Source organism: Euprymna scolopes, chromosome 36 (assembly GCF_053919585.1).
Source record: "Euprymna scolopes isolate OS-2025 chromosome 36, ASM5391958v1, whole genome shotgun sequence".
Classification (NCBI taxonomy): domain Eukaryota; kingdom Metazoa; phylum Mollusca; class Cephalopoda; order Sepiida; family Sepiolidae; genus Euprymna; species Euprymna scolopes.
The window spans coordinates 53,009,361-53,024,074 of record NC_136517.1 but is presented as its reverse complement, the minus strand read 5'-3'; the positions used below and the strand labels follow the sequence as shown (position 1 = coordinate 53,024,074).

At 29.5% G+C, this 14,714-nt stretch overlaps 1 protein-coding gene across 2 annotated transcripts in view; it reads left to right on the top strand.

Moving 5' to 3' along the window:
- The window catches only part of LOC145260483 (organic cation transporter protein-like), a 291,891-nt gene that overhangs the window by 265,981 nt on the left and 11,196 nt on the right, over positions 1-14,714 (top strand). For both annotated transcript variants that reach the window (XM_080118592.1, XM_080118593.1), the window contains exon 7: positions 13,017-13,102. In XM_080118592.1, the coding sequence (XP_079974718.1) occupies positions 13,017-13,102 (86 nt within the window). The remainder of the gene's footprint in view (positions 1-13,016; positions 13,103-14,714) is intronic.

The window sequence follows — 14,714 nt, the reverse complement described above, 5'->3', positions numbered from 1 at the left end:
TTATTTGAAAATTTATAATAAATATATGCTTATGAAATTATTGAAATTAAAATATACTTTTCAATAATGTTATTTTTTATGTGTTATTTCAATAAATCGCTTCAGAATACAAATGCTGCATAAAAAAAAAAAAAGCGAATGTACTGCTTAGTCTTTTCACCAGTTCCAGTAGCGCCACACAGAAAATTATGAAAGACACTAGTTGACTATTACCATATATATATATATATATATATATATATATATATATATATATATATATATATATATATATATATATATATATATATATAACAATGATAAAACAGGTGATACACAAAAAAACGCGTGTTTATGGATAAACTTTTACGCACGTAAAATATATACTTTTCTATATTTAAATAAGATAAATATCTGAATATTTAATAAATTTCTAAGAAAATAAATAAATTGAAAAAAGTGGTGAGACAAATACAAGAAAAAAAAAGATCAGGTAACCCTTCACCGTTTAGTTAGCAAAAAAGACTTGTTTTATAAAGCCGCATTTCAAAACTGCTAATGAAAATAACATCAAACAATCTTATACTCTGAAATATATATTTTTTTAATTATGACGTAGATAAAAATGATTTTTCTCTCTCTTTTTTTTCTTATTAATTATGAATCAAATTATGATTAATGGTTAGTTGTTTCTGTTCGGCAAACAAAAATACAAATGAAGTCATTTTATAGTAATTATGTTTACAAATGAATTAAACCCATACAATTCCAAGCTTGTACGACTAACAAAACACATTTTAAAGTAAATTTGAAAAGGTTTTAAATTTCAGAATTTTTTTTTTTTTAGATAAGGATTAATCACTTTTATTATTTGGTTGGTTGGTTGTTTTTGTTTTACGGCATATCAACCCTTTTCGGGTTATTTAATGCCGAATCCAAAGATTTTGAAGAAAAAATTTAATAGAATATATTCGTTGTTTTCAAGTCGGTTTCTATTTAACCCATAGTTGGAACCCTAACAGGTACTACCACTCCGGGTCAGAGTGGATCTGGGAGCAATAGTAATTAAAGGGTGGCTCCACACTCCCCAACGCCCGCAAGCTAGGGCCTTACCATTGGATATAGTTTAAGGTCATATCCAGGACCCCCATTGAGGGACTTCTACCCTCTGCAGGGGGGCAGTCGGTGTATTCTAATACCCCACCGACAGGGCCCTTTTATTATTTGGATTATTCAGACTGTTGTTCTCATCTTCACTGTTGTATTGATAACTCATGCAATGTTTTTAATATAAAAAGAGAGTAGATATTTTCTTGCTGCCCAAGATGTGACACAAGGTCAGAAGATGGGGATGTCAAGCCAGCGCCCACTAAAGTAAGGGACATCCTGGCCTAGCAAAAACTGACTGGGCATCCCGTTGGCATTCTCCAGTAGGAGTTCTTCAGGCAACAAGCAATAAACTTGCCCCACCGGAGCAAGTGGCAAGGCCTGGGAGGGTGGGCCTTACCTCCTAGGTAATACCCAGGCAGCCTACCTCAGTCCAACAGATAGTGGACCACATAAGTGACCCATTACCTGTCGGGCTGATTATCAAGAACGGATTCTTAACTAGTAATTTCTACCCAGGTCTCCAAGTAACTGAAGCAGCAAGGAAACCATCCCTGTAACCTTAATGATAATGAAGATTTACTTCAGCAAGATGTGACACAAGGTCGGAAGGTGGGGATGCGGAGAAAATGCCACTCTTGCCTAACAAAAATGGCCTGGCCATCCCCGTTGGCATACCCTGATCGGGGCGCCTCAGGCTTGGAAGGGTAGACCTTCTAGGTAATATCCAGGCAGCATACTTCAGTCCAGACAGGTATTAGGCCAGTTTCTGGCCCTGCACCTGTCGGGCTGATTGTGAAGAACGGATTCTTGACCGGTACTTTTCTATCCAGTCTCCAAGCAACCGAAGCAACAAGCAGACTCACTATACAACTTTAAAAATAATAAAAGGATATGATTAAAGAAAATCGAAAAGTTCTATTTATAGACACTGGCGATAGGAACTGACCAATTAAATGGAGCCACACTCTCCTAGCAACCATTCAGAAACCGAAATCACTCAATACTGGATATTTTAGAATTTCTATACATAATTTTTCGTGTTCACATGGGAAGAAATCTTGCTTTTCGTTAGCAAACTTTTACAGTTCAGGACTTATACAGATTAGCTACCCACCAAAACCTCTATTTCTCATCTCATCTACAATTAAACATGGCTTTCAATTCAAAAAGAACCTTTCAATTCAAAAATAATTTTTCAGCTAATGTAAGCTTCTTGTTGAAATCAGAAATCTTTATATCAATCAGACTCAGGAATCTGTAAGAGATTTTGAACTGAACGTTTTATTTAATCCACAGGAGAGGGTAGCTGCTCTTGCTCTTTCAGCTATGATTGGATAGGCTTCTTCAGTAATTTTAATTATGAATTCTTATTATCGTCTGTGCTGAAGATTGAACCATCAAGCTCCAGAAGACTGCTGTTTAGAAATTATTATACTTCAGACTTTTATCCATTGCACCGCAATTTGTTAGCAGAACAAAAGCAAGCTACCCCTGTGGATTAAAAAAGAGTTCCATTTGAAAATTCGTACAGAGTCGTAAGTTCAACATTAGAATTGTTGTTTGACAAGATGCCACTGAAGACGATCAGAAGTTATATTGGCTGAAACGCTGTGAAAATACCATTCAAGATGAAAACAGTAGTTTGAATAGTTCAAATAATACGAATAGGAAAAATTCTGTCACTTGCAGGAAAATTAACAATTGGCGCTTCTACACTATTGGGACGAAATTTCGGAAATCGTAAAACTGAATTTCACACGATAACAATGGTATCTACGTATTCCTCGTATTTTTAAGATGATTATATCCAAAAATTACGAAAATCGATAAGGTAGAAAATTATTCATTAAAGAAAATAAAAAATAGAATTTGATGAAAATGATCGTAAAACACAGGAGAGTTCAAAAGGGAGGTAATTTTCCGTTTTGATTTAAACAAGATGGCGGAAAATTTTCACCTGCTAATATGATTAAAGTTGTTTTGTTTGATAATTCAGTAATATTTGGGCAATTCCGACTGCATAATTTGGAAGCTACCATTGTAATATATCAGAATTGACAAAAAAAACCCCAAAAAATCAGTTGAAATCATTGTTTTTTATCTGAAAACTCGATTTATCGACTACAAAATCTCGTCCCAATTCTGTAGAAGCACCTAAATATTCGATCTAAATATGAACCACGTGCATAAAATATTATTCAAGTTATTTTTTAGCAGCTATAGATATAATAGATATAAATTTCTGTAAAACAACTTATAACGTGTCAACATTTAGGAATAAGGAACGTTGGAAGTGGAGAAAAATTTTGCTATATAGTTGGTTGGTTGTTTTTGTTTTACGGCATATCAACCCTTTTCAGGTTATTTGATGTCGAATCCAAAGATTTTGATTCTTCAATAATTTTTTTGATAGAATATATTTGTTTTGTTTTATTAAGTCAGTTTCTATTTAACCCATAGTTGGGACTCAAACAGGTACTATCACTCCGGGTCAGAGTAGACCTGGGAGCAATAGCAATTAAAGGGTAGCTCCACACTCCCCAAAGTCTGCAAGCTGGAGCCTCACCACTGGATATAGTTTAATGTCATATTCAGGACCATTTGCTATGTAGATTAAAGAATCATTCAATAAATGAATACATATATTTTTTGTACTTCTATTCAAACGTAAACGAAGCATACTGCAACAGAAATATAAGGGATTACTGTGAATAAGAGGTTAGATTTAGAGGGGAAAATTTGTAGGAGGAGGTTTATAGGAATACAGGGGAATGTGTAGCGATATATTATTGTTGCAACTACATTTAAATTTCTGCATATACTTACAGTCGAGAAAGAAGGAAGAGGAAAGTAATGCCAAAAGCAAACAACTTATAGATAGAAGCTATTTGTATGCGAGAATTGTAGACAAGTTTAGGAAACAATATATACAAATATAAGTAAATGAAATAGCTGAGTAAAATATAGACAAATGTAAACAAAAAGTATAATCGAATGTAAATAAAATATAAGCGAATATGAATAAAATATAGCAAATGTAAATAAAATATAAGCAAATATGAATAAAATATAGCAAATGTAAATAAAATATAGGCAAATATGAATAAAATATAAATAAATGTAAAGAAAAAAATATACAAATGTAAATAAAATATAAACAAATGTAAATAAAATATAAGCAAATGTAAATAAAATATAAGCAAATGTAAATAAAATATAAACTAATGTAAATAAAATATAAACAAATGTAAATAAAATATAAGCAAATGTAAATAAAATATATACAAATGTAAATAAAATATAAACTAATGTAAATAAAATATATACAAATGTAAATAAAATATATACAAATGTGAATAAAATATGAGCAAATGTAAATAAAATATATACAAATGTAAATAAAATATAAACAAATGTAAATAAAATATATACAAATGTAAATAAAATATATACGAATGTAAATAAAATATAAACAAATGAAAATAAAATATAAGCAAATGTAAATGAAATATAAGAAAATGTAAATAAAATATATACAAATGTAAATAAAATATAAGAAAATGTAAATAAAATATAAGCAAATGTAAATAAAATATAAGCAAATGTAAATAAAATATAAACAAATGTAAATAAAATATATACAAATGTGAATAAAATATATACAAATGTAAATAAAATATAAACCAATGTAAATAAAATATAAACAAATGTGAATAAAAAATATATACAAATGTAAATAAAATATAAACAAATGTGAATAAAATATATACAAATGTAAATAAAATATAAGCAAATATAAATAAAATATAAGAAAATGTAAATAAAATATATACAAATGTAAATAAAATATAAGCAAATGTAAATAAAATATGAGCAAATGTAAATAAAATATATACAAATGTAAATGAAATATAAACAAATATAAATAAAATATAAGCAAATGTAAATAAAATATATACAAATGTAAATAAAATATGAGCAAATGTAAATAAAATATAAGCAAATGTAAATAAAATATAAACAAATGTAAGTATAATAATAATAAATTTAAATAAAATATATACAAATGTAAATAAAATATATAGAAATGTGAATAAAATATATACAAATGTAAATAAAATATAAGCAAATGTAAATAAAATATATACAAATGAAAATAAAATATAAGCAAATGTAAATAAAATATATACAAATGTAAATAAAATATAAGCAAATGTAAATAAAATATATACAAATGTAAATAAAATATATACAAATGTAAATAAAATATAAGCAAATGTATATAAAATATATACAAATGTAAATAAAATATAAACAAATGTAAATAAAATATAAACAAATGTAAATAAAATATAAACAAACGTAAATAAAATATAAGCCAATGTAAATAAAATATAGCAAATGTAAATAAAATATAAGCAGATGTAAATAAAATATATACAAATGTAAATAAAATATAAAAAATGTAAATAAAATACAAGCAAATGTAAATAAAATATATACAAATGTAAATAAAATATAAAAAAATGTAAATAAAATATATACAAATGTAAATAAAATATATACAAATGTAAATAAAATATAAAAAAATGTAAATAAAATATATACAAATGTAAATAAAATATAAACAAATGTAAATAAAATATATACAAATGTAAATAAAATATAAACAAACGTAAATAAAATATAAGAAATGTAAATAAAATATAGGCAAATATGAATAAAATATAGGAAATGTAAATAAAATATAGGAAAATATGAATAAAATATTAGCAAACGTAAATAAATTATAAACTAATGTAAATAAAATATAAACAAATGTAAATAAATTATAAACTCATGTAAATAAAATATATACAAATGTAAATAAAATATAAACAAATGTAAATAAAATATAAGCAAATGTAAATAAAATATAGGCAAATGTAAATAAAATGTAAACAAATGTAAATAAAATATATACAAATGTAAATGAAATATAAACAAATATAAATAAAATATATACAAATGTAAATAAAATATAAACAAATGTAAATAAAATATAAACAAATGTAAATAAAATATATACAAATGTAAATAAAATATATACAAATGTAAAAAATATATAAACAAATGTAAATAATATATATACAAATGTAAATAAAATATAAGCAAATGTAAATAAAATATAAACCAATGTAAATAAAATATAGACAAATGTAAATAAAATATATAGAAATGTAAATAAAATATAAGCAAATGTAAATAAAATATAGGCAAATGTAAATAAAATATAAACAAATGTAAATTAAATATAAAAAAATGTAAATAAAATATATACAAATGTAAATAAAATATAAGAAAATGTAAATAAAATATATACAAATGTAAATATAATATTAATAAATGTAAATAAAATATATACAAATGTAAATAAAATATATACAAATGTGAATAAAATATATACAAATGTAAATAAAATATATACAAATGTAAATAAAATATAAGCAAATGTAAATAAAATATATACAAATGTAAATAAAATATTAAAAATGTAAATAAAATATAAGCAAATGTAAATTAAATATATACAGATGTAAATAAAATATAGACAAATGTAAAGAAAATATAAAAAACGTAAATAAAATATAAGCCAATGTAAATAAAATATAAGCAAATGTAAATAAAATATAATCAAATGTAAATAAAATATATACAAATGTAAATAAAATATATACAAATGTAAATAAAATATAAAAAAATGTAAATAAAATATAAGCAAATGTAAATAAAATACATACAAATGTAAATAAAATATATACAAATGTAAATAAAATATAAACAAATGTAAATAAAGTATAAACCAGCGTAAATAAAATATAAGCAAATGTAAATTAAATATAAAAAAATGTAAATAAAATATAAACAAATGTAAATAAAATATATACAAATGTAAATAAAATATTAAAAAATGTAAATAAAATATAAGCAAATGAAAATAAAATATATACAAATGTAAATAAAATATAGGCAAATATGAATAGAATATAGCAAATCTAAATAAAATATATACAAATGTAAATAAAATAGAGACCAATGAAGATAAAATATAATCAAATGTAAATAAAATATAGACAAATGTCAATAAAAATATAAATAAATAACTAATAAATATAAATTTTAATATGAATAATTAACCAATAAATAACCAATGTAAATAAATATAAACCAATCTAGATAAAATATAAACGAATGTAAATAAAATATAAACAAATGTGAATAAAATATAGACAAATGTAAATAAAATAGACAAATGTAAATAAAATATAGACAAATATAAATAAAATATTAACAAATGTAAATTAATATAAAAACCGTAAAAAATATAAACAAATGTAAACAATCAAATTTTGTAAATAAAATATAAAAAGAAACGTAAATAAATTATAAACATATATAAACAAAATAGTGATAAAAAATATTACCCATATTGAGATCACTTACGTGAAGAAGCTGCGTTTCAATATTAATAATCATCGGTTAATTAGTTATGGGATGGATTCTGTAATACAAATACGTAAAAACTAAAAACGGATTGACTTTACGCCGAATGCGCTGGCGAGCATAATTTTCCCTCCGTAAACATAACGTCACATTCTCAAATTAGGTGCATCACCTCCATACAAAACAAAGCAAAAGAAAAAGATATTAAGTAAAGATTAAATGTACCCTTGTTTGGGAGACGTTCAACCAATGGCTAATGAAAACATTAAACTGTGGGAAGGAATAACAACGAAATTGATTGTTTAGCTACCTAGACTAAACACCACATGCATATATATATATATATATATATATATATATATATATATATGATTAATTTTTTTTGAAAAAAGAATTCCAGCAGAGTGCTCAATTAAAAGGAAAATCCAAATTTTAAGAGCGTACTTATATTTTGTGTACAGAAAGTTGTTAGTTGAGACAGATAATTGGTACCGTCGGTTTCAAGTCCGATAATAAGGCCCGTTTAAGGTATCCTTATCAAGCTCTCTTCAGCGAATATTGGCTGAAGAGAGCTTGCTAAGGATACCTTAAACGGGCCTTATTATCGGGCTTGAAACCGACGGTACCAATGATCTGTCTCAACTAACAACTTTCTGTACACAATATATATATATATATATATATATATATATATATGTATATATATATATATATATGTATATATATATATGTATATATAAATATATATATATATATATATATATGTATATATATATATATGTATATATATATATATATATATATATATGTATGTATGTATGTATGTATGTATAAAGTAGTTAGTAGTACGAATTCCATGCATTTAGCCTGAAGATTCCTTACGGTGGTGAAACCTTTATGTAGGTTAATTATCATTAATATATTTCTATAACTCAGCAACTTTATATCGGTAGAGATAAGAAGATAACATAGGACGGTTAATGGAAGATGTCAAATTTCGTTTGCAGATCACAGTTGTTTTTTTGTTTTTTTTCGGCTTTTGATCTTAGACATTTAACAATGCAGACCGTTTTAACGGAGATCTACAAGTCACTGGCTTTTAAGGCACGAGCTTTAAATATAATCCTTTGATCATGAAAATGAAAAAAAAAAAAAACAAGGATGCTGCAAAACTAATCAGTCTCCGTGTACGTCAACACATTTTGTTGGGCAGATATTTTGAGAAATATAGTGTGCATATACGGAATTATAAATGCTGTTGTTGCTGTTGTTGTTGTTGTTGTTGTTGCTGCTGCTGTTGTTGTTGTTGTTGTTGTTGCTGTTGTCCTATTGTGAGTCTGGAAATACGTTTTTTTTTTTAATTGAATGATTTTTACGCAGTCAGAAAAGGTGAAAATCCGCTTCCGTAATTGGTGACTCGAGTTAAACAAACTTAAGATACGTCAGATTGTTTTCAGTCAGGATCATTGAGGAAATAAATGTAAACTTGTTTGTATGTATATTAGCTGAGGGTGGATATTGATAATTTGCATAGTAGTTGAATATAGATGTCAATATATTGTCTACTATTTGTGTGTGGATGTAGATGAAGTGCACAGTAGTTGAGCATAGATGTAGATTATTGAGCACTAGATTTGCGTGCAGGTGTAGACTTATATTAATGTCTATAGATGTAGATCTATAATAGGTGAGTATGAATGTAGATATGTTGTATATAGTTATTGAATGTAGAAGTGAATAGCAGTTGAGTATTAATTGTATAATACTTGAGTTTGGATATAGACCTTTTGAATAAGAGTATTTGAATATGTATGTGTATTGCCGAATAATTGTATGTAGATGTATTTTATATTCATTAAGTATGAATATACATGCATAGTATCATTGTTATCTATGATGTAATTGCTGTTGATTGTATTCTGTGCCAGTTGAGGGTGCACGTAGTTATATTTTATGTAAGTTAAGTGCGCATGTACTTATATTGTATGCAAGTTGAGTGCACATGTAGTTATATCGTATGTCAGTTAAGTGCACATGTAGTAATATTACATGTCAGTTAAGTGCACATGTAGTTATATTGTATGTCAGTTGAGTGCACATGTACTTATATTGTATGCAAGTTGAGTTCACATGTAGTTATATTGTATGTCAGTAGAGTGCACATGCACTTATATTGTATGCAAGTTGAGTTCACATGTAGTTATATTGTATGTCAGTTGAGTGCACATGTACTTATATTGTATGCAAGTTGAGTTCACATGTAGTTATATTGTATGTCAGTTGAGTGCACATGTAGTTATATTGTATGTCAGTTGAGTGCACATGTACTTATATTGTATGTAAGTTGAGTTCACATGTAGTTATATTGTATGTCAGTTGAGTGCACATGTAGTAATATTGTATTCAGTTATGTGCACATGTAGTAATATTGGATGTCAGTTAAATGCACATGTAGTTATATTGTATGCCAGTTGAGTGCACATGTAGTATATTGGATGTTAGTTAAGTGCACATGTAGTAATATTGTATATCAGTTAAGGATACATATTGTATGCCAGTTGAGTGAACAGGTAGTTATATTGTATGTCAGTTGAGCATGGATATAGTTTATACTGGTTGAGTTCAAATGTATTTTTTTTGTATAGTAGTTGAGTGTGGATGTGGATGCAATGTACAATTGTTGAGTGGGGATGTATATGTACTCTAAAGTAGTTGAGTATATGTAGCAGTTGAGTCTGGATGCATTGTATGGTAATAAAATATTGATGTAAATGCGATGTATAGTAGTTGAGTGTGTATGTGGACATATTATATTGAGTACAGATGCATATGTGTTATATACTAGGTGAGTGCAGATATATATATATATATATATATATATATATATATATATAATGTATATATATATATACATGATGATTGCAACGTCTTGTCAGACGAGTGCCACTCCCTCAGACACTTAAAGTCCATGAGCCCAAATGCCTGAGGGAGTATCTATACAAAGATGATGTTACAGAGTCTTAGCTTTGTACGACAGCTAAGTCTCTCTCTCGGTTCAAAATGTTGAGATCCAGCAACAAGCAAGAGCAATATAGCCAGCAACAAATTAAACTGCAGACCAGCTTAATGCGGGTACTGGTCTTCCATATATATACATACATATATATACATATATATATATATATATATATACTTTTTATTAGTTTTATGTAAGCATTTATATGTCGCTACACACTATCATGAGCATGTTTCGGTCAGCCAGTTATATGTAACTAGAGACCTCTTAAGGTGATATTGACTATACGCAATATCACTTGTCTCTAGCACTTTTAACTAGTTAACCAAAACATGCTCATGAATGTGTAGCGACATATAAATGCTTATGTAAAACAAATAAAAAAATATATATTTTGCCCTACTCCGATAGTGAGCACTCTTGTATGAACCTCATTAAAACTTCATTGGTTGTTTCACTTTTGGAAAATATTGATCTGGAATCTGGAATAAGTATATATATATATATATATATATATATATATATATATATATATATATATTATTATTATTATTATTATTATTATTATTATTATTATTATTATTAATTTCTTCATAGCCAAGGGGTCTATATAATTGTGGACACTTAGAATAACGAGTTTTTAAATTTTCAAATGTTCCCAACCCTTTTTTTAGTGATATAACATACCGAATCACCTTTTAAAATCATAACGCCCCCCCCCTCATCCCACCCATGTAGCGATATATGATTCTTATTTTAAAATAGTGAACTCCATTTCAAGTAAGGCTTAAAGCGCCAACACCTTTGGTTTAGACAAGCTTCAAAAGAATGTGGCATCCATCAAAAGAGTTAAAATTGTAAAAATAAAACAAAAAAAATCAGTAAAGGTATTAATAAATAAATATATAAATAATAATAATAATAATAATAATAATAATAATAATAATAATAATAATTCTGATTTCGTTTATCAACGTCTTTCTGGAAAGGGATGGGATTCATTTCCAGAGGATTTCCCTTAATCCCGACTTCAAACCAGGGGCTTCGAAGATCAAGGGTTTTCCTAAGGATGTTGATGGTACCTACAATTGCAGAGGTCTGAAGGCCACCTAAAACATCGGGGATTTGTAGTTTTTTCGATTGTCCTTCCAGACGACTTGATACTACTCCTAGTGTACCAACTACGGCCGGGATTATTTGTGTTTTAACCTCGTGTATACGCCTTATCTCCAAGGCCCATGGAGCATAATTGCTCCACTTCTCATTCTCATTCTCTCTCACATTCCTATCCCAGGGTACTGAAAAGTCTACAATCTGCCATTTTTTTGAGACCTTGTCAATGATGACCAAATCCGGACGATTATGTCCCAATTGCTTGATCGTTATGACACTTCTGTCCTACCATACCTCTACCTTGCCATTCTCACTTGTTCTCACTTCATCAGGACCTCCTCAAACCATTTTCCAGCACACTTCACCCCAACCCTCTTACACACCTCCCAATATATCCGGAGTCCCATGCGATCGTGTCTTTTGCCGTACTCACTCTGGGCCAGTCCACTACACCCTGCTGCAAGGTGCGCAATTGACTCTGAGGTTTTACCACAAATCCGGTATTCTGCAGCAACTTCCTCTCAAGCCCAAGAGACTTGAAAACTGTCAGAAATCCAATAAACTATCCCACACATACAAAATACCTTTATAGATGCGTGTGCATGATCAAATATAAATGATCTCTTTTTCCCAATCTCTCTCTCACACTCCCTCTCCCTCTCTCTATCTTGTTTAATAGGTAACGTCATTGTTTGTGATATCATCCACTGTAAATGGTTATCCCTTTAGTGACGTAATCCACTGTACGCGGCTATCTTCACCTCTGTTTTTTTTTATGACTGACACCCATAAGACGTAAAGACAACGTTTTGCTTTATTTTATTTATAATTTTATAAATAGAAAATCGTAGAAATTGAAAAAATAAAAAAAAGAAAGGAAATGACATAGGTACATGGGGTTAAGGGCTGGGAACAAGTGTACACATGATTCCTCGTCCATTCCCGAGCAACACCGAGTGTGCCAGTTAGTTAATAAATAAATAGAAAATAAATATAAACAATTATCGTGCTTAAATGGTTTCATACCTTTTGCGGAGTGAATTCTCACGTTTTCAACTGTAATAATGATTTTTGACATGTACCTTTTTTTTTGTTTTACAAACTGTATATTATGTACTCGAATAGCAAATTGCAACGTTTATGAAGTAAATGTAAAAGTTTCATCGTATGTCTATATTCATGTTTTGCTGTTGCTGCGTTTTGTTTTGTGTTGTTGCGTTTTGTTTTAGCTAATTGTTGCTTTCTTTTACAGTTTACTTGTGGACCATCATAATTGCTTTAATCTTTTAAATTTTTACCCGTTTCCTTCTTGTAGATTTAGTCGCAGAAATTCCATCGCAGGATTCCAGATCCTTGCCGGTATTTCCCTGATATCATTGGGCATATTAAAAGGAATTGGAGGTGAGTCTGAACGTGGCTGGTAAATTCACGTGATAAAAAAAAAACAAAAAAACAAAAACGTTAATATTAATCCACAGTTATAGGTTGTACGTTTTTAGTAATATGATAATTCTAAATTATAGGCAGTTTTTTTCTTAGCTATAGGTTATAGGTTATAGGTTGCCTGTATTAGTTGTACCCTAGTACGAAATTATACGTTGTCCATTTGTATTTATACTAAATACAATTTTTAAGTTGTCGGTTGTTAGTTCTAACTTAATACAAAGTTATAGGTTGTCCGGACCAACATAATACCAAGTTATAGGTAGTCGGTTCATAGTTACAGGGTGACCAAAAAAAAAAACGGTCCCCAACTCTAATTAGGCCCCGTTTCTTAGTGTTTTGTCCGAATGAAATGAAACTTTGGTCATAACTAGTTTATTATATTCAAAACATCACATCAAAACACTAGGGTCTTTGGCCTTTTTTTCTCTGTTCTACAGCATATGTTCTAGATGGCCTCCATTTAGTTCCGTGCATTTCTTGAGGCGCAGCACGAAGTTGTCCATGACGTTCTTACAGACCGAATTGGTAATGGCTCTCCTCCCTGATGGCTTCCTTGAGTTCCATGATGGTTCTGGGTTTCATTGTGTAGACTCTGTCCTTAAGATAGCCCTAAAGAAAAAAATCTGGGGGGGCTTAGGTCCGGGCTATGGGGTGCCCACTCAAAATCAGTCTTGAGACTGATCACTCGGCCTCTGAAGTTCTCTTTCAGCCAATCTCGGGACAGGTTTGAGGTGTGAGAACTTGCATCGTCCTGCTTGAACCAGAACTTGCTCATGAGCGACGGGTAGATAGTCTGGAGCTCACTCTTGAAGGTTTTGAGGACCTCCACATACCGCTCCTGGTGACTGTCACTGCTGCGCCAGATTCTTTGATGAAGATTGGTCCGATGATGCCTCTGGCCAAGATTACAGCCCACACCATGCACTTAGGAGAGCGCAGGGGTTTGGTGGCTACTTCATTGGGTCTGGAGGACCCTCAGAAGACTTTGTCTTGGAGTTCGCCTTTCCATCAAAATGGAAGTGGGCTTCATCTGAGGTCCAAAGGAGGTTAAGGAAACTCGGTGTCTCCTCGATCTTCTCGAGCATCTTGACTGCCATAGCCCTCCTCTGCTTCTTGTCTGAGGCTGTTCTGTGTGGGTAAGCTCTGAGATCGTTCACCAGCACTCTCCTGCAAGTCTCACGGGACATACCGAGGAACTGACTTCGCTTATGCACAGAGCATTTCGGACTCTGCTGGAGAGACTCTCTCACTCTTTCAACCAGCTCGGCTGTTCGCTTCTTGAGACGTCCCGAGTGGCTTGGACGGTTCTCTCTGGCAGCGTTGAGGTTCTCCACAGTCCCATACTTTTCAAAGTGGTCCACCCAGTTCTGAATTCTGCTTTTGAATGGAGCCTTTTCACATTCGAACTGATGCATGAAACTGTCCTGGGTTTTCTTAAAAGAGCCTGTCTTGTAGTAAAATTTAACACAGTGTATTCTTTGTCCCAGCTCCCACTGGTTGTTGATTCTGCCATGTCCTGTAAAATCGGTGAATAAATAAAGGAGATATCACATAAAGTGTACACGGG